Raw genomic sequence first — 24,733 nt, 5'->3', positions numbered from 1 at the left:
AATGCTTATTGTCTTTACGGATTTTACCTATCCGATGTTTGTTCAATTGTTCTTATGGTCATGGAAGCATGGTTTGTTTCAGTTCGGAAAAAAACATTGTATGTTGAGTTTTATTGAGTGTGTAATAATGAAGCATTGCGTATCTCAATAGAAACTAACTTGCATACAAATTTTTCTTGATTTGATTTCTTGCTAGATGAACTAGAAATGATAAGGAATATAAGATTGTGTATTGGGCAAAGGAGGGAAAAAGATTGGAAAGGTATACATCAATCTTGTATTCTTGTTGTTCTAAGTAATTAAGGAAAATAAATGTGTTTCAATATTTAAAACTTTAAATTTTTTTTTTAAAAAAAAACAAAAATTTCAATTGTACTAGTGGGCATCAATACTTAACATCAATTTTAAGGAATTGGGTTATACTTATACATCTTGATGCTTAATCTAACTCTTGAATAAGGACAAAATAAAAGTTTAAACTTTCATCTTTGCCTTTATTGCTTTAAATTTTTGTCCAAAGCTCTTACAAGATCATTTAATTTATAATTAGCTAAGATAAGTGTCATATATGTACATTAGTTTTTGGTAAACTACAAATACTATACAAGTACAAAGTATTTAAAAGTAAGCACAAGCATTAAGGTTTACTATATAACTCTCACTAAAGATGAACGAATCTTGTCACATAATTGTGGAACATCATCCAATCAATTTCACTCTCCTTTCCATTGTCTAAACCCCCCTAAAAAAGAGAAGGATAAACAATTAAGATATCAAATATAATCCACATTGGATTTTGAAGCCTTACTAATCCCTTATTATACTTACATCCATTACTTTTTACTATAAACCATTGGATTTAGATAATAGAATCACATGCATTTATGTAATTTAAACCTCCTTTCTAGTCGGTCAATAATTTGTTTTATACCAAATCAGAAAGTTAGTAGAAAACGACCAAAAATACCTAAAAACAGTAGAAGTAGGCCTTTGTTGACTGTACTTTAAACTTCAACATTGATAAGAACAGAGTAGACCAAAGAACAGTGTTACAGTTTAGTACTCACACCAAACAAATAAATATCAGCTACAAAACAAATTAAACCTTAAAAAAATAAAAAATAAAAACTTTAATAAAAATATGTTCATTAAAACATCCTACGAGTAGTTGATTGCAGTAATACTATTCCTCTCTTTTTCTTATTGTTTTTGCAGTTGATCCATTTGATCTGTCTATAGAATTCCGTACTATAGACAACAAAACAAACCCCGCATAAATCCTACACCATTAGTGTAACCATGTGACCATTTCTTTGTTTTTTAGTTTTGGATTCTTTGATTATGTACTAGTTGTAATAAAATTAATGTATTTAATTGAGATTATTGATCATGTCTGTCTTTTAGGGGATTAATCTACTTTTACACCACTGCAATTAATTTGTAGATTGGGGAAGACAATAAACATTACGGAGTAATGTAAAGTTTGCGTAATTTTGCAATCTAATTATTGGTACGGTGTTTATGAAATATATAATCCAATGGAGAAATGGTTTTAACAAATGAGCTGAGTAATCCTTGTTGGGAAATTTTTTATGTCAATGTTAAATGAAATTGATCCTTGTCGAAAGAGTTATAATAACGGACTAGCATGTATAGTTGTCACTTGAGTTTAGAATAAAATACTTGACTTGTTTGAGTTCCCTATTCATTGATTTGAGTTGAATGCAAGTCGTCATTTCTTGTAATGTATTGCATTGTGACAATGATTGTGAGCGAAATTGAGATAATTCAGTCTAGTTTTTCAAAATGAGATAATATTGAAATTTTGCATTCTCTTTTGTCTTACAGTAATATTCAATTAATAGGAGCTTAGGAGTATAATATTTATATCAAAGTCTTTTGTACTTCTCTCCTTTCGATAATAAAATAAAATAAAATAAAAAGTTAATTACTTTTACATCAAAGCATTGTTACACATATAATGGAAGTTGATTACTCATTGATTGCCATAAATCGCACTATACATTGCATGAAAGACTCCACTACATTATTATTATTACTATTACCATGCTTAATCCATAATTGAGCCCCATCAAAAAATAATTAACAATCATGCTTAGATTAGTTGGTCAAAATTGAAATCAAAAGAATTGAGTCAAGATTAACGATCTACTTCTAGTAGTGTAGTAAGCTTAAAATGGGAGCTTAGCTGGCACACGTGCGAGGTAGCACGTGGTAGAAAGGGGTAAGAGGGAGCAATAGTAAGCTGTCTCCGGCAAGGTTGTCGGGTTGACCAGAGACAAACGTTGGCGGTATCTTTTGTTTGAGCATTCACTCGTGCCACGCACTCACCTCTCCCACGCGTGCACCCGCCGCTAAACGACAACCACCAATTTTCTCTCTCTACTTTCTCTCTCTTCTGGCATGTGCCAGATTCTTGTCATTCTATCATCCAATCAACAATCAGTCTCTTCTTAGTTCTCTGTTGCTTTTGCTGCTTCATTCAGATCATTTTGAACTGTTAGCTTCATTTTAACATTTTTTACAATAGTGAAGTTATCTACAATTTGCAATGTGCCAATGTGTTTTTCATGGATTTTTTTTTTGTTGGAGTACATCAAATACACGAAGTACATTTGGTTTGTGAAAGGGACTAGAGACTAGAGAGTGTTGAGGACTACGAGGAGGTCGGGAGGATGAGGTTGTGGATTGATCGAGTTTTAAAATGGGACATTTTACTAGGGTTTGTTTGTGATGTGTTTTCTTATTTTGTGACGAACTAAATTTTTAGAAAAATATAACTTCTAACTAAGGGTTTGTTCTCTTGCGTTGAAATTCAATTCAGTTCAGCTCAGGTCAGGTCAGTTTAGTTCAGTTTAGCTCCTAATTTCCTTCTCTTATAAAATATTCATTTCAGTTCAGTTTAGTTCAGTTCAGCTGAGTTCAGTCAATGAAAACAGGCTCTAAATTAAATTCGCATAATCTTCCTCATTTAGGTTGTATCTCCTTTTTGAGAACAAATGTAGGGAATGTCAAGTGTATAACTTTATTATGAAGTGTGTGTGAGGTTTATTTCAATAAATGTCGACTCAAACTCTAGCAATTTTATCTAATGACACATGCTTTTGACTGTAGATGTTTGCTAGTACGCCAAAAAGTAATTTGACAAAGCCAACTTAGATTTTAATGTTGTGAAGACCTATGTGCTTGTGAATCATGGTATAAACCTCTAATGCCTTTAGATAATAGCTAATACAATAGCACGGATAGAGGTCAATTATTTATTAGGTTAATTTTAATAACAATAACATAACGTTGGTAACCTTCAACGACTTATCTCCTTGCTATATTCACCACATAGCTTAGTACCACAACTCACCCTTGTGGTTTTGGCCCCTTATTGAGTCTGAATAACTTTTGTATACATCCAGTGTACAGTAAATTACTGTACATCGGGGGTCACTTTTTATTAATTTTAGGGTCACTTTTACAATTTTTTGGGTAACTTCTATCAGTAAAGCATAAATACTCTGTAACTTTTATTTATGTCAGGGTAACTTTTATTCATATTAGGGTAACTTTTGTTCATTTTAGGGGTAACTTTATAACGGATGTTCAATATTTATTGTACATCCGATTTATTTTGTCATTGGGTCTAGTCTTTTTCAAATTTGCAAATGTACTACGACTAGTACCTAAACAATCATCGAGTATCATAGTCAAATTCATTGCATGAGTCATCTTTTCTGGTGAAAAGTAAGGTATTGTCTACGCAAACTCTTTATAAAGTATGATTATTTTAACCATAAAGAAGATCAAAGTAAAATCTTACAACCTTAATGTTTCTCTTAATTAATTTTATGAGTAATGTTTTTTTCCAATCGAAATAGAGGGTGTATGACATTAAAATTTTAGTACCTAAATTTAAATTGTAAACTAAGCCAGTCAAAATATGACATTTAAATTTATGCGGAATAGGAGATATAATAATATGGTCCTATGATAAAAAAAAAAAAAAAAAGAAAAAATTTTAAAAAAACGCAAATATATTGTCTTCTTATGAGTGTCAATGCTTTACAGTAAGAAGTGGTTAGCATTTTGAAATTGTTTTTGCCAAAAGAAGCTATTGAATGTAGAAGGCATATGACATTAATGCAATGGAAAATTCCCCTTTTCCATACCAAAAAAAAAAAAAAAAAAAAAACATCTTCTAACAATACAAAATTATCACCTCAACATTTAATATAACTACTAACCAATAACCACTTCACGTACATGGATTTTTTTTTTATTTTTTATTTTATTTTAATTTATAAAACTATTTTAATCATAATTACAAGTATAAAAAAAGAGTAGTTTCCCCCACTATATATGATTATGAATTATGGAAAGCTGAGTGGGCCTGGCGAGCCTAATTGAAGCAACTCTATTGGGCCCCACTACGTCGATGAGATCTTCGTCACAGTTTCATTGGTGGGCCCCAATTGGTGGGGAAAATTAAATAAGAAAAAGGAAAACAAATTGATTTTTGTTTTTATATATATTTTTTTTTTTTTTGAAGAAGAGAATGAATTATGAATGAGTGGGGGAGGAAGAGTGAAGAGAATGAAAGGTAAGGGAGGACAACCTGGGCCTCTTCATAACCTTCACATTCCATGCTCTGTCTTTCTTTGACCCTTTGACTATTTTTTTTGTTTATTGCTTTCCTATTCCCTCATTATAACTGTTTCATCCACCACCTTTTTTCCATTTTGCTTCTTTCATTTTCTATCAAATTGTTACAACTAGTTTTTACTACCATCAGTCCATCACATTGTTGTTGTTTGTTGTGTAGGATTGCCACTTACCTTCCGTTCTTGGAGTTTGGGTCCGATTCTCGTGGGGCCGGGGTAATTTGGCCCTATTGAGCAATGTTACGATGATTTAGGTTTATACATATGATAAGTGTTCTGGCTCAAATTTATGTGTTTGTTGAAAAAGTAGATAATATGGTGTATTATGTATTGTTATTATGTCTAAATAAATTAGGCTTATTTTAATTATAGTTTGATAAATAAATTACTTTGTATGGAGTATATGTATAAGGAGCGAGTATAGTATAGGTTTGTAAGTTTTTAAGGATTTTATAAGTGTAATTTGGAATGACATTCGGACAAGGCTAAGGCTAATCCTATACTAGTAACATTGTTAGATGTAAACATGTAATGGACACGACCACAATGTTTTTGATATGAAATGGATCTTCCAACTTCAATTGAGGAAAAAGAAAAAACAAAAACAGCACTATAACAGCAATAATTGGAAATAGTATTGCGTTATCTTCTTCCAAAATGATGGTGCAATAAAATTATTATTGGGAAACACACCTAAAAATGCCAAGGCAATCTTTCTATCAACAGGCAACCACCAATCAATAAGTGCATATGCATGAAGGTGGACTAAGGTCTTTTCTCACTTAAATTATTACACGAGCTATGTAAGTACTCAATACCTTTTTTTATTTATTATTATTATTATTATTATTATTATTATTATTATTATTATTATTATTATTATTATTATTATTATTATTTATTTTAATTGTGGCTACTATCTAGCTACATCGCTGCTTTGTGCTTTTGCCTATAAAGAATTTATTTGATTAGGTAATAAGAATTTATTTGCCAAGAATTTCAATTACGAGTACAAGATTTTGATTCATTATACGAATTAAACACTACTTGTAAGCAGGGGAGAAAGACTACACGTAAGAGAATTCACACATCCAAGCACTCTTTCTTGGTGAAATTTAAACCCATAAATCTTGAGAATTTAAAAATAGAGTCATACCAAATAAACAATTTAAAGTATGATATTGTATGGGGTAAGTCAACACTGAGATCTTGATCGATATTCAATTCTACTATTGCGTACCTCTTATTAGTTATTATGGATACTGGAACACATGTACATTTTTTTTCTTCTTCAAATGATCATACGTTCCACTAATCAATCTTGTACGATGTATTCTTCTATTACACATCATAATGATCTAAACAAAATGTGATACTCGTATTTACTTAAATTTTGGACCTTATAAGTTATAATTAATCCAAATGCCTTTAAATTTACTCTTTTGACTTCTATATATATCTCTTCACGTAGCAAAATTACTATTGAATTGTTTTTATATAAATATAGAAATTTGCATGGTTTCTTGTTCCTCAAAACCCCAACTTAACGTAAAGGTGAGAAAAGCTCTATAATTAGTTGTTGCTTTTCCCTACTAAAAGAATACGCTTCTGTTCATTTCATGATACATATAGTAGGGAAAAGTTATTTCAATAAATAAAGTATTAAAAAAGGGCACAGTATTATAACTTAAATATCAAGTTTATTATTATGACTATTGACTAGCAATAATTTATGTCTTTGACTAAATTATGTATACATGAATTACATCATCTCCATATCTTTATTTCATACCCCACGTCCCACCCCCTCAAAAAATGAACTAAAAGCTCTATTGACTATTTGACTAGGTAATTCAATTCATGCTAGACGATGTTATCAACAAATTCAATTTAATTCCAATGTTCTTCATTCAATGCAATTGGAAAAAAAGAGAAAATTAAATCAAGTATCTTTAAAAAATTCAAACCTTTTTTTAATTCACTTATTAATTAGCTTGAAAACATTTGAAGTTTTTCTTTTTTCCTACTCCCTCCATCCCCGAAAGAACGACCCATTTAGGTTGATTACGCGTTGGTATTAAAAAAGTTAAATAAAAAGAAGTAAAAGTATATTGAAAAGATAAATTTACATGGGGTTTGTAAAAAAAATAGAGAGAGAAAATAATAAAATCACATGGAAAATCAAAATTTTATAAGGGGAAGCTAATTTTGCACAAATATTGTTGCAAATTGGTGGGTGTTTTAATGCAAATGGGTCATTCTTTTTGGGACTAAAATTAGGCCAAATGAGTCGTTTTTCCGGGGACGGATGGAGTAGAAAAATAGAGTCATAGAGGTACATAGGTCTACAATTGAGAAATTAAAACAAATCACAATTTATTGATTCTCGTAAAAAAATGCTTAGTTTGTTAACTTGAATAATAACCGGTTGCCAAATATCTATATAAAAATTGTTGCACATAATTTTCAAGCGTTAGATAAAATTGGATTTTTCCATTACTTAATAGAGTTAACTCGTTTTCACCCATTTCTATTTAGTAGATATCAATTGGAAGTAAACCACACATTCTAAAGGCATAAAACTCCATAGAAATTGTCCTCCTATTATTTTATTTTTTTGACACAATAGAAATTGTCCTCCTATAATAATAAAACAGAGTAATAAAAACTTATAACAAAATTCCAATCCAACTAGATTGACTATCAATTCATTTAAGAGTTTGAAATCAAAGAAATTTCAAATTTGTCCAAAATGTATAATTCGTTATTAAATCATAAAAGATTAATTACGTCACATTAAATCTGACAAAATATAGTGAATTAACCAATTTTGTACGAAGTAATTGCTAATCAATTTATTTTATACAAAATTTAATGACTATTAATTACTCTATCACAAATCCAACTAAGAAAAATATGAATTGGAAGTGATCAAGACTTTCACTCACCAATTACCTTATTTATTTATTTTTATTATTTATCTTACCTTTTTTTTTTACCCTACCTTTTTCGAACATAAAACTATAAAACAAAAATTAACCATAAGTTGAGTTTGTTACCATAGTTACCAAGCTAGTACCATCACCATCCATCGGGAAAGTGATAGTAGTAGAAATGCACAAAAATCATAAACCCCAAAATTTGCTCCCACACCAAAAATTGATGCCAATCAAATCAGTCAAACAAAACACCCAACGTTAAATCCAAAGATTAAATCTTTTCCTCACATTACAAAATCCACTACCAACGCCATTTTTTCCGTAGGCCCCATTTCTAGTCCTCTCCTTTGACCAAACCCATTATTTTTCTATTTTATTTTTTTAAAAAAAAACCCAATTCTTTTTTTTTTTTAAAAAAATCCCCAATCACATTCTCCAACACCACAACAATGGCATTGGGTTTTACCACCCCAGTAAATGTCACACGTGTGGGGGTCCCCAACAGTCAGAATATAAACCCCCTTTCCCTTCTTTCATTTTTACCAAACTTCATTTTCCTCTTTTCTCCACCATTCTCATTCCCCCAATTCTCCAATGAGAGAGAAACGAATTCCGGCCATGATTCCCCTTGAGCCGTTAGACGCCGCCGGAATCCAAATCCCTTACCATTTCCGATGCCCCATTTCCCTCGAATTAATGCAAGACCCTGTTACCGTCTGCACCGGTCAAACTTACGACCGCTCCAGCATCGAAGCCTGGGTTGCCACCGGTAATACCACGTGTCCGGTCACCCGGGTCCCACTTGCCGACTACTCCTTAATCCCCAATCACACCCTTCGTCGTCTTATCCAAGAATGGTGCGTTTCGAATCGCTCATTTGGCGTCGAGCGAATTCCGACGCCTAAACAACCTGCTGACCCGTCGCTAATCCGGTCTTTGTTAAACCAGGCTTCTTCCGGGTCTAACCCGGTTCACAATCGGGTTTCCGCGTTGCGACGGCTTAGAGGATTTGCTCGTGACTCCGAGAAGAATCGGTCGTTAATTGCTGCTCTTAATGCTAAAGATGTGTTTGTATCGGTGCTTTTTAACTCGGACGAATCAGATATCGATTCGTCCGAGTTAAAGCACGAGACGTTAGCTCTATTAGCTATATTCCCTCCGTCGGATATTGTGTGCAGTTCAATTGCTTCCGACCCCGACCGAGTCGGGTACTTGGTCAGCTTGCTGTTTCACCCGTCGTCAATCGACGTCCGAGTCAACTCGGCCGCGTTGATCGAGTCGGTAATAGCCGGTACCAAGTCAACAGATCTCAGATCATTTATTTGCACCTCTGATGAAATTTATGTTGGGGTGATCTCGATTCTCACAAACCCAATTCCTTCCCCACGCGCGCTAAAAATCGGTGTAAAGACGCTCTTCGCGCTGTGTTTAAGTAAGCAGCACCGCCATAAAGCGGTGTCTGCTGGCGCGGTAAACGCGCTCATCACGCGCCTCACAGAGCTCGACAAGTGCGACTGTGAGCGCGCGCTTGCCACCGTGGAGCTCTTATGTAGGATTCCGCAAGGGTGTGCCGCGTTTGGGGCACACGCGCTTACGGTCCCGCTACTGGTGAAAACGATTCTTAAGATATCAGATAGGGCGACGGAGTACGCTGCTGGCGCGTTGCTGGCACTCGCTTCCACGTCAGAGAGGTTGCAAAGGGAGGCGGTCAACGCTGGAGTTTTGACTCAGCTGTTGTTGTTGGTACAAAGCGATTGTACTGAACGCGCTAAAAGAAAGGCTCAAATGTTGTTGAAATTACTTCGTGATTCTTGGCCAGAGGATAGTATGGGAAATTACTCGGATGATTTTAATTGCAGCGACGTCGTTCCGTTTTGATATTGAGATTTTTTTTTTTTTTTTTGGGGAGGATTTTTATTTATTGGATTATTATTTTTGATTAGGTGTATTTTTAAATTATTGGATTTGATGGTGGATAGAAAAAAAAAATTGGGAGAGAATTAGGTAGATTTTAGATGAATGTAGGGGATGGTACAGATGTGGTTCTTAGTTTTTTTTTTGTTTTGTGTACGTAATTTTATTTTTTCACGTCTTAGAAAAAAAATTGTATCTATATTGTATTTTTGCTTATTAAAAAGTGTCAAGGTAACCTAAATCAAAAGAATTTGAAAGAATTATCTACAAAGTATATCGGTGTTCTTATCGATTTTGTGTGTATTTTTTGTTATTTTTTATTTTTTATTTTTTTTTACAAGTTAATGAATTATTTCAAGTTTTAACGAGTGGATGTCCACAACTTTGGATAGAGCTATAAAGGAGGCAAATTGATCGTTAGGTTTGAGTCAATTCAGGTTGGGGCCCTTATTGGTGTTGATTGCTAAATTGCTTTGTTTGGAAAAATAGAGCAATTTCTTTCAATTTTGGTCAAATTCAGGTCACCAACTTTGGGTATATAGTTAGAATACCCAAGCATGATAGTGATGAATTGATGACAAGCAAAATTGATGAATTGATGACTTCCAAATTGCCAAAATTCAATTAAAAATGGGGAAGATGTATTGGATTGCACATACCAATATGCTTATCCTACAGAAAAGGTGTGTGGGCCCAGTACTTCAACATTTCCAAAAGCCCAAATTATTTATTTTATTTTGAGGAATAGCCCAAATTCATATTATACTGTCTATTGTTAATACCATTTGGTCAAATTTAAACAACATCATTGATCTAAACACACAATTTGCTTGAATATCAGGTAATTGTAAAAAATACATAGGACATCATTCTTAGTTTTTTACAGCTTTGTTGAGAAGATGGATTGAGATGTAACAAGTAAATAAAATCACACTGGTACAGAATACACATACAGAGCAGCATAAATTTTAAAGATGCCAAGACACGAGGAAATTCTGAAACACGGTTTTTAAGAGCACAAGATAGCCGTCTTCATTCTTCATCATCCTTGCGAGGGAGCTTGCCAGGCTGCTGCATAAGTTATATCATGAGCAAGCTGACTTAATTGTATTACAAGAGTAATTTGGTAGACAAAAATTCTGTAGTAAAATTTGTTATGAACTTAATCAAGTAATTAAGCATCAGCACGTACCTGATCAGAAGTTTTATAGGATTCTGCAAGAAGCTCTATGAGGCCCTCATTCTCATTGTTTATAAGTGCTAATTCCGGCCTTTCTTCTGTTCCGAAACATCTTAATTTTAACAGTTCTGCTGCAATAGAGTTTCCAGTCTTTAAGGCATAGTGCAAAGGCGTGTTGCCATCACAATCTTGTACTGTTCTTAAGGCGTCTACTTCTGGATATTTAAACACTTGGTCACTAAAAAATTTAAAAAGACTTGCATCACTTAAAGCAGACTCAGGGAACTCTAAATGAAAGCGTAAGAGATGCAGAAAGGTTCTGCCACTTGGATCACAGAGTTGTGCTGATTGAGGACAGTGTTCCAGTATAAACTGAGCAGCCTTGATCCTACCAGACTCTGCAGCCCTTAATAATGGTGTAAGACCCTTGTTGTCTCGCATGTATACAATAGCAATGTTATCTGGGATCAAATTTTCTGTGAAATTCACCATATCCTGAACTGCAGACAAACACATCAGAATATCAGATCAATTACTCCATAACAAGCAATACAAAATACTAAATTAGGGTGACAAACTTTCCAAGGCATATTTTAGTGCTGTCAAGCAGTTTTTTTTGCTAATAAATTGGTCTTGGCAGCATTGAATATTGCCTTAGAAATAGCTAAGAAAATAAACTAGCTAAGGTAATAGAGTCGGAGACTAACTTGAGCAATTGCTACACCTAGCAAAAGTATGAAGAGGGGTCTCTCCGGCATCATTAACACGTGAACCTCCTTCAGGATCTTGACATATCAATAATATAGCAGCATGCATATTGTTGGTACACAATGCCTCATGTATAGGCATATTACCCTTAGAATTTTTTATCTTCCATGGAGGAACATAAACACTTCGACTGTTCTCTTTTATAGCATTTTGATGATACTTTGGTAGGTTTTCCAAAATTTTAACTGAAGCAGGGCTGTGCCACTTTGCTGCTAGGTGAAATGGTGTATCCCCATTGGTGTCAGTTTTATAGATGAGAGTTGGAAAGCGGGTTAAAGCTTCCTCAACAAATGCTGATGTATCGTCTTTCCCTGGTTTGAGAGCTATATGAACTATATTGCTTCCATCTGGTGTTCGAGTGAGGAAATAGGACTTATCCTTAATGTTGTTGAACAGCGTCACATCCCCCTGCATTGCAGCTATGTATAGCTCTCTGTCCATAAATTTTTTCACACGGATTGTTTCTATTAAATGCTTCTGGTTCAAAATTGACATCTCTTCTATGTCCTCCTGCATTTACGAAATCAGATTAGATCAGAACTGACCAGACCATATGGGAAAATCAGACTAGAACAAGTTAGATCACACTAATCTAAAATCAAGAGATTTTTTAATTGCTCTTATGTCTAAAACAGATGTTTTAAAAGAGAGACATACACTCGGTTGTGATGCAAGTAATTCGAAAACTGAGCAACCATCATTGTTGGTGATGGCTAGTTCCGCCCTTTCTTCAGATTGAAGACATCTTTGCATCAAGAGTTTTGCAGTCAACAAGTTGCCAGTTTTGATAGCAAAATGCAAGGGTGTATTTCCATCTTTATCTTGAGCAGTTCTCAGGCTATCAATTGCAGGAAACATTTCAAAGAAATCTCCACACAGATAAGATGGGTCCTCAGAGCCATCAAGAAGCTCAAGATGCTTAATGTTGAGGTAATGTAGAAAATTTCTTCCCTTGCAATCGCGAATTTCCATTGATTGAGGGCAGGCTTGAAGTATATATAGAGTAACTCGAATTCGGCCAGACTGAGCTGCTCTCATAATAGGGGTGAAACCATCCACATCCTTTGTGTAGGCAGGAGAAGTAGGCCACAACAGCCTACAGACGAATATTTCTAGTTTATCTTCAACTGTACCATGTATGTGGAATTTAAGTAAGTAGCAAATAATTTTTAAGTAGGCAAATTAAATGTATCTAACAAGATATCACACAATGACAGTAATTACAGGCCAGAATTTTGAACTTTGGCTTAAAAAAGTCTTATGTAACACTTAATATTGGATGAAGGGAAAACTGTGATTGAAAAAACAAGTATAATATAGTGTTAAGATTGCAAGTAGGAATTTACCAGTATATGCAGCATATCTTGCATATATATGCAGTGGTGTTTCTCCAGCATCATTTGTCATTTGAGAGAGGGCAGGACATATTTTGGACAACACTTCTGCAACAATATGATTGCTAACACGCACTGCTTCATGCATAGCAGTGTTGCCTTTGGAGTTTTTGGTTACCCACGGTGGCAGGAAACTAACAACACCCTCTAATTTTATTTCCTTGAGTTCTCGACAGCACTCATCAAAACAACGAACCATGACTACAGCTGCAGGGCTCATGAACCTAGCACCAATGTGTACAGCAGTATCGCCATTGAAGTCTCTTGAGAGAACGAGGGTGGGAAAATGCTTGAGAGTTTCCTTGACAAATGCAATATGACCATTTTGGGTGGCTAGATGAAGGATGGTGCTTCCATTGGGTGTACGAGACAGAAAGTAGCTCTTATCATACTTAATTTCACTACCATCTATATCGTTTGTTGCAGTTGTATCCTTTCTATCGAAGATTGTCACATCTCCTGTCCCTGCAGCTGCTTCATACAACTCCTTATCCATCCATTTGTCAGTAAAAGAGTTATATATAGTTCCCTCCTGCATTTGAAAGCAAAGTTTCTGATCAATTACAAGTTAAATGATGAAAATACATGAAAATTTTGTTTTATAAATGAGGAAATTAAAAAAGATTCTTACAACATAACAGTAGCAAAATCATTTTTCATGTACTGATAATCTCTTAACTTGTCAGAAATGGTTATATTTTGTCTAAACTTATTTTAGAAGTGAATTTGAGTAATTCTATCAGATTGAAATCATAGATACTGAGTGTTTCATAAGCAAACTTTAATTTATCAGTATAATCTGAACATATCATTTTGGTAACTTAGAACAAAACAATGAACAATTAACCAACAAGTAGCATAAGACATACTTACCATTTTGCCAAAGAACCCTGGCCTCCTTGGGAGTCAATTAGCTCATCAGCTGACATATTCTCATCGTTCTTGAGAGAAAAGTCTGCAATGGATTCATGTAAAAACTTCAAAAGTAACAGGTTTCTATTTTTTGCAGCAGTGTGTGCAGGAGTGTTCCCCTCGCGGTCTTTTACATTCTTAAGGCCATTAATCTCAGGAAACGAGAACAACTGTTGGAGCTCTGAATAAGCTGAAAATTGTGCATAGTGTAATAAAGTTTTTCCCTTGGGATCATAAACATCAACAGACTCAGGACAACATTCTAGTATGACTTTCACAGCAGCGAATAAACCAATTTGAGCTGCTCTTAGTAGTGGTGTGAGGCCCTCTGCATCGCGGCAGCATGCAGCATCATTGTACAACTCTAGGAAGCGTCTCAATGCAATTTCCAACGTGTTGTTTGCAAAATATGACATTGGATAGGATGATACACCTTCGGAGTTAAGCATCCCAACTTGTAATGACGAGGTTGGACTTGAGGGCACATGATTTACAATGGCTAAAATAACAAAACAAAGAATTTTATGAGAGGTTTGAACCTGCGAAGGCTGTGACTTAATGTACACCGGACCTCAATCTTAACCACTAGGCCAAGATCTCATTGCATGCTATTACACATAATCATGAGTTCCGGATCTAACAATACCAACGTAATTGCCAATAAAACTCTTACAATATGACATTGCCCAAATAATCTCACTTTAATCCAAGTATTTGCAAATTTCTACTCTATACTACACAGAACATTTATATTGTATAAAAAATTCAAATAGAAAAATCATAAAAATTCCAAACCACACATCCACACCCACACCCACCCTTATATACTTGCAATTTAGAAGAAATGTTCAAGAGAATTTGCATAAAACTATCCTTACAAAACAATAATGTTTAACCGCACCAAACAAACTGTTAACATATCAAGCATATATTATATAAGAGGGACTTACTTGGTTTGCATTTAATAAGCATATGGAGCGGAGTCTCCTTAGAACGATTGAGCACAGAGAGAGCATCAACCTTCTTCCAAAGGTCAGGAATCAAACTTACAACGCCGTACCTAAGAGCAACGTGCAACGGGGTATCCCCATCTTCATTTTGAGCTATCAACAGGTAGTTTGGATTAGTAGCAGCTAGTAACATTGTAGCAGCCTTGTGTCCATGTCTGGCAGCCACATGAAGAGGGGTATCGCCGTTGATATTCTTTTGCTTTACGAGGTTTTCTGCCTCTGGTAGCTTCTTTAAAACTTCTTCAATGAAATCTGCTTCCCCGTGCATTGCTGCTATGTGTATGATGTTGCTGTTTCCGGATGTTAGGGACTGCAGCTCGCTTTCTGAGGCCGCGCCATCACCATTTATGATGCTCATATCTCCCCTAACTGCAGCTTTGTAAACCTCTGCTTTCATTACTAACAGATAGTTTTGTAAATGTTGATGATCTGAATTTGGAAGCTAAGTGCTATGATATAAGTCGTATAAGAAGTAAACTATAGTACTAATCATTAACAAAATCCAAGTTGATTATGAAAATTATATTTTAAAGACATTATCTATCCTAAAGATAGAGATTAGAGCATCAATTTGTGAAATAACTTGTGAACATGTAGTTGTTATTGACTTAGTAGATCGAGTACTTAAAAGTCAACCTCCTCCACAACTCGCTTGTCTAAAATTAGTTATCACATTATTGCAATCTTCCACGGTAAAAATGTTATGTAAAAATTTATTATAATGTCATTTTACTACGTTCAAGTATACAGCATAGATCATTAATCTCCTCCAAACTTCCGACCTTCAGATCTTATACCGCGTAAATTTTACATGTGCGCTAACTAGCCTTGCAAGCTCAAGTATGCAGGAGCCAGGAAGTTGACCCTGTAAATTAATTCACCACCCCATATAAGTACGGCCAATCATATTGTTATAAGCTTGCATCTACATTTTATATATCAAGTTGATTTGCTTAAGCTCGTAAACTATGTTTGTAAACGAGTCGACAGCCATTATATTTAAGCCGTCCTCGGATCAAGTTGTCGAGGGCTTATCCAAAAAAATCACCATTATATTCAAGTTTTTACATACTCTTATTAAAATTAGAAAAACATAAAAATGATATGAAGATTTATAAAAATTTTGTTGAGCTAACACCTATACTTAAAACTATCTAGTAATATCATCTAATAGCTCACCTTAGTCCCTTTTCAAAAATTCCCTAATACTAAAAGCAATTTTTATAAGATCGCGAACCAAATTTGATTTCACAATAAAACCAAAGAGTAGTAGTACTCTTCTACAAAAAAAAAATAGAACTTTATTTGAAACCTGTGAAAGGAGAATTTGCCAGTAAGCTGCATCCACTATAAAAGCTAAAGAGTATTCTTTTACAAAATCCACACAAAATTTGAAACAGAGAGTTTCAATGATCAAAAGCAAGGTGAAAAGGATAGCTACGATTAGATGATCATTACATCGACTCTGGATGGAATTACCTTGGCCAATTTTTTAGCTGCACCAATTTGTTCTTCCTTAGATGAATCTGCTATTTCATGGAACTTCAACTCGGAGGCACTAGTATTACACAAAAAATTTCCAAGATTTATGGCGTTTTTGATGATGTGTAACGCGAATGAATACTCAAGATCAACATGGCTGCTAGATCGGAATGGTCCATCCAACTCAAATTTTTTCAAGTGGGGAAAGGTGCAACTATTGATCCCATCATGTGTTGTTAAACCATCACCTGACTCGGTAATGCTGTTAAAAGTCGATTTCATAGCACAATCACAATCCCATTTTATCTGCAAAACCCATAAACTAATCATTAATGTTGCACATAAAAACATAGGTAGAAATTAAGCCAAAATAAGGTAATACCTCTAGTAGCATGAAATGATTCAAGAATTTGTATACTATAGTAATGCAATACCTCTAGTGTGAGTTCTTGCAACAGAGGACATGCCTCAACAAAGCATCTCAATGGAGCAAGGCTTTGATGACGGCGAAGGGAAACTCTAAACTCCATTTGCTTGACATTATCAAAAGTAGGAATAACTAGATTTTTATGAACCTGCTAGCATCAAAATTATATTGAGAAAAATCATAGAAAATAATTATAACAATGAAATCTAGGGCCTCATAAGATGTTGTTAGAACAAGGGCATCATTATATTGGAATTTATCAATCTATACTACTTTTATAATACAGTACATAATAAGGTATTAAACACTTACCACCATGGAAGTATGAAGCGAAAGTTTGGATAGTTCAGCAGAGAAGCTTCCAATCTGCTTGAGCCTCAATAGTAATTGCTGAATGTACTCCCCGAAAAACAGATCAACAAGTGATGAAAGACTACCAAATACAACATTTGCAAATCTATGGTTCCATGCAAATGCTAAAGAGGTAAGATTTGGAGCACGAACCTCAAGTTCTTTCATTTTTTGACAGTAACATATATCCAAGTATTTCAGGCACTTTGATGACTCTGTGACCTTTAAACTTACTAGATCATCTGAATTTCTCACAAGCAATCTCTCCAAAACCGGGAGCCTGTTTATAAGAAATCCAAGTAGTTCTCTGCTTATATTAACACATACAAAATCAAGTGACTTCAGGAAACTAATGCTACGACTAGAATGAATCATCCCTTTCATACCATCAGAGTCGATAGTGCAAGGATGATTGAATCCTTGTACATAATCAAGGTCTACACTCAGTGTGAAAATCTTGTCCAAGGAGATATTAAACCTGAGAATGAATGGGTTATCAATACAGGATAACTTTACTGCAGTGCAAGTGCAAGAAACTTTAAGAGACACAACATCGTGAAGATCTACCTCAAGTTTTTCAAACTTTTTGCAACATGTAATTTCCACATGTTTCAACTTGCATAACGAGCTAGTGATGATACAGTCTATGTTCTAAGCTTTAAGATTTGGAGGGAAAGTTTGTTAGCCATATTGTTATTTCAGTTTTGTCTTTTTGTGCTTAGTTCTTTTTACAGCTGGATTAGAGAATCTTTTCTGTTAAGCCATGCTTTATTTATGCTCTCAAGTTGTAATTGTGGAATTATGAAATGAATTAACAACTTCTTCCTTAATCTCTTTCTCTCTATTCTGTTTCTTCTCTCCTTCTCTGTTCTTCACTCTTCTTCTCCTTATTTTCTGGTTTTCTGAAAATTCTAAGATAAACTTAGCTCAGATAAGGGTCTACACCTTATCAGTGGTATCAGAGCAGACGCTGCCCTCTCTGTAAAATTCTGGCACCTACACTCTCTACTCGAGTATCCAGGATGGAAGCTCAGTTGCAGGCCTTGGAGAAACGGCTTGATGCTCATGCTCTAGCTTCTGATCAGAAGATGGAAGAACTTTCTTTGGCTTCTAATCGGAAGTTTGAGGATCTGCTGCACATGCTCCAGGCTATGAAGGAGCAAATGATAGACTCCAGATCACCCAGATCAGAGGATCGTTTCAATCAGCTTAAATTGGGGTATAATCCTAAACTGGAATTTCCTAAGTTTGATGGTAGCAACACTAGAATGTGGATTAAAAAATGCTGCAAATACTTTGATTTATGTAAAATTCCTGCTGATCAGAAAGTTGATTTGGCTTCTTTAAATATGACTGGGAAGGCTGAAAACTGGATATCTAGTTATTTGGCTAATAGATCCAATGTTGATTGGAATGATTTTGTAATAGATGTGAGTGCTAGGTTCAGGGATGATAAGGGGTTAAATGTGGTTGAGGAGTTCAATAAATTGCAGCAAACTGACAGTATTGAAGCTTATGTTGATGAATTTGAAAACCTTAAATCAATCATGATTCAGAATAGTCTGTGCTTGCCTGAGAATTATTTATTGCAGAGCTTCATTGGAGGTCTTAAACCTGGAATAAGACCCTTTGTGAGAGCTTTCAAACCTCAATCCATTACTGCAGCTATGGAGTATGCTAGGCTACAGGATGAGACTATCTTAGCTAATTCCCCAAAAACACAAAGATCAAACACCACCTACCCAAAATCATACCCAAACACTTTCCAAAACACCAAACAACCTCCATTGCTTCCTACCCCACCAGTCCCACCCTTGACCTCTCCTAAACCCTTCCAGAAACCCTTCAATAAACCTAAGTATGTCCCTGCTGACATAAGAGCTGAGAAGATAGCTAAGGGCTTATGTTACTACTGTGATGCACCATATGACAGAAATCATAAATGTCAATTCAAGGAGCCACAATTGTTCACTATTGAAATCCCTGGATTGGATGAGGTAGACAAGGCAGTTGTTGAGCTGGAGGAGCAGGACAGTGACCTTGAGATAGAGCCTAAAATCTCTTTTTGTGCTTTATCTGGTGATACAAATTTTCAAACCATGAGAGTTAAGGCTATGGTGGGTAATGTTCCTGTCCATACTTTGGTGGATTCTGGTAGCTCACATAATTTCTTAGACATTAATCTGGCTGAGAAATTAGGCTGTCAATGTGAAGCAATTGAGGGTCAGTCTATTATTGTGGCTGATGGCAATAAGCTGCTATGTCACTCTATCTGCAGACAATTTAATTGGTCCTTGGGATCACATGAGTATGTTGCTGATGTTATGTTGATTCCTCTTGGTAGTTGTGATATGGTCCTTGGAATTCAATGGCTAAGCACTCTAGGCCCTATTTCTTGGGATTTCAGCAAACTCACTATGCAATTTCATAGAGCTGGTGAGTTAGTTGAGCTTCAGGGAGTGCAGCCTAAGAAACTAAAAGTCTTGTCTGCTGCACCTTCTCAGAAATTGTTGGATGGGGCTGCTCATATTTGTCTCTTACAGGCTATTGATCTGGCTGACTCAGCTCCTTATTCTTGCTTAATGCAAGTTAGTGGAATTGAACAACACCATCCTGCTCTGCATCAGTTGTTACAGCAGTTTGCTAGGGTGTTTGAAGACCCTAGAGAGTTACCACCTTGCAGGGAGCTGTATGACCATAGAATTCACCTAGAACAAGGTGCAAGAACTGTAAACATCAGACCTTACAGATACCCTTTGAAACAAAAAGACATTATTGAGCAGTTGGTGCAGGAAATGCTTGAAAGGGGCATTATACAGACTAGTACTAGTCCTTTTGCCTCACCTGTGGTCTTAGTTGGTAAAAAGGATGGGACATGGAGGCTTTGTGTTGATTATAGAGAGCTAAACAAAAGAACAATCAAAAATAAATTCCCAATTCCAGTCTTAGAGGAATTAATTGATGAACTCTCTGGTGCCAGGGTATTTACCAAGCTAGATCTTAGAGCAGGCTATCATCAGCTCAGAATCCACCCTAATGATGTGTTCAAAACTGCTTTTAAAACACATGAGGGTCACTATGAATTTTTGGTCATGCCATTTGGCCTCACTAATGCTCCATCTTCTTTTCAAAGTTGGATGAATGCTGTTTTTAAGCCTTTGCTTAGAAAATGTGTTTTGGTGTTTTTTGATGATATTTTGGTGTATAGCAAGAGTTTGGATGAGCATTGGAATCATCTTGCTGAAGTATTCACTTTAATGTCTCAGCATTCCCTTTTTGCTAAAGAGAGTAAATGCTCTTTTGTTACTACTAGAGTTGAATATTTAGGGCACTTCATATCTGGACAGGGGGTTGAAACTGATCCAAGTAAGATTGATGTCATTAATTCCTGGCCTACACCATCTACTGTGAAAGACTTGAGAAGTTTTCTTGGATTGGCTGGGTATTACAGAAAGTTTATTAAGGGCTATGCCATTATCAGCAAACCCTTAACTGACTTGCTGAAAAAAGGTGCTTTTGAGTGGTCTAATTCAGCTCAGCATGCATTTGTTCAATTGAAGCAGTCTCTGGTTTCTGCTCCAGTTTTGGCACTCCCAGATTTCTCAAAGCAATTTGTGGTGGAAACAGATGCTTCTAAAACTGGCATTGGGGCTGTTCTAATGCAAGATAGCCACCCTTTAGCTTTTATTAGCAGATCTCTTGGCTCTAAATGGCAGCAGCTGTCTGTGTATGAAAAAGAGCTGTTAGCTATGGTTTTTGCAGTGCAGAAGTGGGAACAGTATCTGTTAGGGTCACATTTTGTGGTCAAAACAGATCAGAAAAGCCTGAAATGGTTGTTGCAGCAAAAGATTTCTACCCCTTTTCAGCAATTTTGGCTGTCTAAGCTCATGGGGTTTGATTATGAAATTCAGTTCAAGTCTGGAAAACAAAATACTGTGGCTGATGCTCTTTCTAGGGTGTCAGGTTCTGAAATATTGTTAAATGCTATTACAGTGGTGGACTCCAATTTGGTTCAATGCATTCAGAACAGTTATCATTTGGATGACAATACTAGTGCTATTGTGTCCAAGCTTATGCAGGGAGAGTCTGTCCCTGGGTTTTTTCTGCAAGATGCATTGCTTAAAAGGCATAGCAAAATTGTGGTGGGTCCTGATGAGAATCTCAGAAAAAAATTAATCAAGTGGCAACATGATTCCTTGGAAGCAGGACATTCTGGCAGGGATCAAACACTAAAAAGGTTGCAGTCCCTTTTTTATTGGAAGGGCTTAGCAAGAGATGTGAGTCAGTTTGTTCGAAAGTGTAAGGTTTGCCAGGTCTCAAAATATGATACAGCTGCCAAACCAGGTGCCCTACAACCTTTACCAATTCCTGAACAGATATGGACTGATATATCTATGGATTTTATAACTGGACTCCCTATGTCTATGTCTAGAAATGTGATATTTGTGGTTGTGGATAGGCTAAGCAAATATGCACATTTTATTGCACTTAAGCATCCATTTACTGCTGTTGAGGTAGCTCAAGCTTACTTAGACAATGTATTCAGGCTTCATGGCTGGCCAAGAAGCATTGTTAGTGACAGAGATTCAGTGTTCCTTAGTCAATTTTGGAAGGGCCTGTTCTCTTTATATGGCACTGAGTTTCTTTTGTCTACAGCTTACCATCCTGAGACTGATGGTCAGACAGAGGTTGTAAACCGTTGTCTTGAGACATATTTGAGGTGCTTTACTTGTGAGAAGCCTGCTGAATGGTGTAAGTATCTGCCTATGGCTGAGTGGTGGTACAACACTCACTTTCACACTTCTACAGGCATGACCCCCTATGAAGCTGTGTACTGTCAGCCACCCCCAGTTCATTTACCATATTTACCTGGGGAATCCACTAATGAGGTAGTGGATAGGAGTATGCAGAAACGTGAGGAAGTTCTGAAAGTTCTCAAGACTAATTTGATTAAAGCTCAGCAGAGAATGAAATTTCAGGCAGATAAGAAAAGATCTGAGAGGAGTTTTGTGGTCAATGATTGGGTATGGCTCAAACTACATCCTTATAGGCAGCATTCTATGCAAGGTCGAGGTTGTGCTAAGCTTGCTGCAAAATATTTTGGGCCATTTAAGGTCACTGCTGTCATTGGTAAAGTGGCTTATAAGCTACTACTTCCCAGTTCTGCTAAGATCCATGATGTTTTTCATGTTTCTCAACTTAAGGCTTTTCATGGAGATCTTCCTGCTGCAGCAATACTGCCTGATATCTCAGACACCTCCCTTCCTTCTCCTAGTTTACCACAAGCTATTCTTGACAAGCGTTCTGTTCATCAGAAGGGTTGTACTACTGACCAAGTGCTGGTGCAATGGCAGGACAAACCCAGGCATGAGGCCTCTTGGATGCTTCAGTCTGATTTCCTTGCTCAGTTCCCTGGTTCAGCTCATCTTTTGCCTTGAGGACAAGTCATTTAAAGGGGGAGGGTATGATACAGTCTATGTTCTAAGCTTTAAGATTTGGAGGGAAAGTTTGTTAGCCATATTGTTATTTCAGTTTTGTCTTTTTGTGCTTAGTTCTTTTTACAGCTGGATTAGAGAATCTTTTCTGTTAAGCCATGCTTTATTTATGCTCTCAAGTTGTAATTGTGGAATTATGAAATGAATTAACAACTTCTTCCTTAATCTCTTTCTCTCTATTCTGTTTCTTCTCTCCTTCTCTGTTCTTCACTCTTCTTCTCCTTATTTTCTGGTTTTCTGAAAATTCTAAGATAAACTTAGCTCAGATAAGGGTCTACACCTTATCAAGTGATCATCATGCTTTTTAACTCATTCGCCCCCTCCAGAATGAGGCGCTCCAAAAACAGAAAATGGGATAATCGCGAGTTAAGGAAACTTGTAGTTACGTTGCTAACAGATTTCAAACAGAGTGATTTTAGGAAGCCAAAATCACTACCACAAGATGACCACTCCACAATATCATTGTTGACAAAATCCACCTCCAAGTTCCAAACTCCCTGCATACCAAATCTTGCATGTGATGCATTATCAAGAATCCTATATTTAGCATCTTTAATGCAATGAAGTTTGAAAGAAGTAGCTGCATCAATATTGACATCAAATAGCTTGAATCGTTCACATCTCCTTATAGCCAAGTGGTTCAACCTATGCCACAAGTTATTGAGCTGCAAACGTTCCAAACAATATGAATTCTCCACAACCAATTGCTCCAAACATTGGCATCGTCTTAAAATTGAAGCAAGTAATGTTCCATCGATATTAACAAACTTCAAACAAAGAGATGTCAGGTAATTAAGGCCATCACCATTAAGTTTCTGAGCCTTCCTCAAAACATTATAGTTCAAATCATAATAAAAAGCTCCTTTTAAAAAATAATTATTGACTGTGAAGTCTAGCTCTAACTTCTTAACATGTCTTGAGATTGCAAATCCAATCCATCTATCAATATCACTGTTGAGAAAGCCATCTAAAACATAGCAAACTCTAAACGTGTTGATGTATGGCACACGATTCATTCTCAATACTTGATTTACCCAATTCTTAAATTTGTTGTTTTGCCTAAAGGTAACATAACTATCTTCCAACTCGCGTTCTTGCAGTGATGTGTCTGAGGCATCAAAGTCTAAATTAGTCAAATTCATTATCAAATGTCTCCACCTTTTTGTAAAAACGACACTGGCTCTCACAGCATCTTTCACATTCAAATGAGAGATTATAAAAGGAATAACATCATCCGGCAACTCATTGCTCCGCACCACTTGAGCTTCAGGACATTCCTATCATTGAACAATTTTCAGTATACTTTTTCTTACAAAAATAGAAAGCTGAATATGCAAAATCTGTGGATGCTATATCAAATCTCATAATTCACATATGAGATTCCTAGCAACAAGAGTCCAATTATCTAGAATAACAATAAATTTTAAGAAAAACTGCCAGTTGCTCCTCCACCAAGCTGACTATAAGCTGAGTAATGATGTGTTCTCTTCACCTGAACTTGTCTTATTAGACCTAGTAAGACCTCATTAGCTCCGAGTTATGTTTACACCTGATTAAATTAGCCCCGAAACTTATTTGTTTGAAATTGAACATAATGCGCCCTAAAATCTTACTTACAACACTTCATTAATTAATGATTAACATGTTTCAAAAAATAAAAATAAAAAAAATATTGATTAACAAATTTAACATATTACAAGAAGTACCTTACTACAGTATAAGAATTCTAATGATCATCAAGAAAACAAACAAAAATGCAAACTTTATCAATTAATTTTCACTTGCATTGTTGGCCAACACTAAAGTTGATTAACAGGGTTAATATACTTCCTCCCTCTCAAAGTTACTAGTCACCGCAACCCCATATAATTAAAAATTCAACATGATTCCTAAATTATTTAAAGTAGCAATTGGCTTAAATCAATCTTGTATGAGGTAAATCCAAGCATACTATATTTCGTAAAAAATTTTCCGGACATTCTAAAATAGTAATGTATCATAATTCCATAATAATAAGACTATAAATTTGAAATGGTTTAAGTGTTTACCTGATGTTCTGCAGAATAGACATTAGACAGATTAGACATTGCTGGTTAATTTTATTGCAATTTATACATCCCAATTAAATAACTGCATAAATAAATTACGAGTATTAGCAAGATTACTCAACTCACATAACCAAATTTTA

At 35.5% G+C, this 24,733-nt stretch overlaps 4 protein-coding genes across 4 annotated transcripts; 1 reads left to right on the top strand and 3 right to left on the bottom strand.

The window, feature by feature from the left end:
- The first annotated feature begins 8,158 nt into the window (after positions 1–8,158).
- LOC145619558 (U-box domain-containing protein 26-like) lies at positions 8,159–9,800 on the top strand. Its single transcript, XM_081674274.1, has one exon. The coding sequence runs from the start codon at positions 8,207–8,209 to the stop codon at positions 9,488–9,490; it is 1,284 nt and encodes a 427-aa protein (XP_081530400.1). The 5' UTR covers positions 8,159–8,206; the 3' UTR covers positions 9,491–9,800.
- A 3,937-nt stretch (positions 9,801–13,737) lies between these two features.
- LOC145620097 (uncharacterized) lies at positions 13,738–15,187 on the bottom strand. Its single transcript, XM_081674743.1, has 2 exons — positions 14,731–15,187; positions 13,738–14,279 (listed from the first exon to the last, which is right to left on the bottom strand). Exons 1-2 carry the CDS (start codon positions 15,185–15,187, stop codon positions 13,738–13,740), a joined length of 999 nt encoding a protein of 332 aa, XP_081530869.1.
- A 387-nt stretch (positions 15,188–15,574) lies between these two features.
- On the bottom strand, positions 15,575–17,658 carry LOC145620095 (uncharacterized). Its single transcript, XM_081674742.1, has 5 exons — positions 17,618–17,658; positions 17,012–17,528; positions 16,707–16,847; positions 16,270–16,578; positions 15,575–15,655 (listed from the first exon to the last, which is right to left on the bottom strand). The coding sequence occupies exons 1-5, from the start codon at positions 17,656–17,658 to the stop codon at positions 15,575–15,577; spliced, it is 1,089 nt and encodes a 362-aa protein (XP_081530868.1).
- Positions 17,659–22,829: 5,171 nt separating this feature from the next.
- On the bottom strand, positions 22,830–23,687 carry LOC145620094 (uncharacterized). Its single transcript, XM_081674741.1, has one exon. The coding sequence runs from the start codon at positions 23,685–23,687 to the stop codon at positions 22,830–22,832; it is 858 nt and encodes a 285-aa protein (XP_081530867.1).
- Between the last annotated feature and the right edge of the window lie 1,046 nt (positions 23,688–24,733).

This window comes from Chenopodium album, chromosome 27 (assembly GCF_948465745.1).
Source record: "Chenopodium album chromosome 27, dcCheAlbu1.1, whole genome shotgun sequence".
Lineage (NCBI taxonomy): Eukaryota > Viridiplantae > Streptophyta > Magnoliopsida > Caryophyllales > Amaranthaceae > Chenopodium > Chenopodium album.
This window is presented reverse-complemented; position numbering and strand designations above follow the sequence as displayed.

Coding starts and splice junctions, on each gene's coding strand:
- LOC145619558 (XM_081674274.1), top strand. CDS start 8,207: ATGAGAGAGAAACGAATTCCGGCCATGATTCCCCTTGAGCCGTTAGAC.
- LOC145620097 (XM_081674743.1), bottom strand. CDS start 15,187: ATGAAAGCAGAGGTTTACAAAGCTGCAGTTAGGGGAGATATGAGCATC. Junction 14,280..14,730: donor GCTTATTAAATGCAAACCAA/GTAAGTCCCTCT, acceptor TTGTTATTTTAG/CCATTGTAAATCATGTGCCC.
- LOC145620095 (XM_081674742.1), bottom strand. CDS start 17,658: ATGTGGAAATTACATGTTGCAAAAAGTTTGAAAAACTTGAG. Junction 17,529..17,617: donor AAAAGTTTGAAAAACTTGAG/GTAGATCTTCAC, acceptor ATTCATTCTCAG/GTTTAATATCTCCTTGGACA. Junction 16,848..17,011: donor CGCTTCATACTTCCATGGTG/GTAAGTGTTTAA, acceptor TGATGCTAGCAG/GTTCATAAAAATCTAGTTAT.
- LOC145620094 (XM_081674741.1), bottom strand. CDS start 23,687: ATGAATTTGACTAATTTAGACTTTGATGCCTCAGACACATCACTGCAA.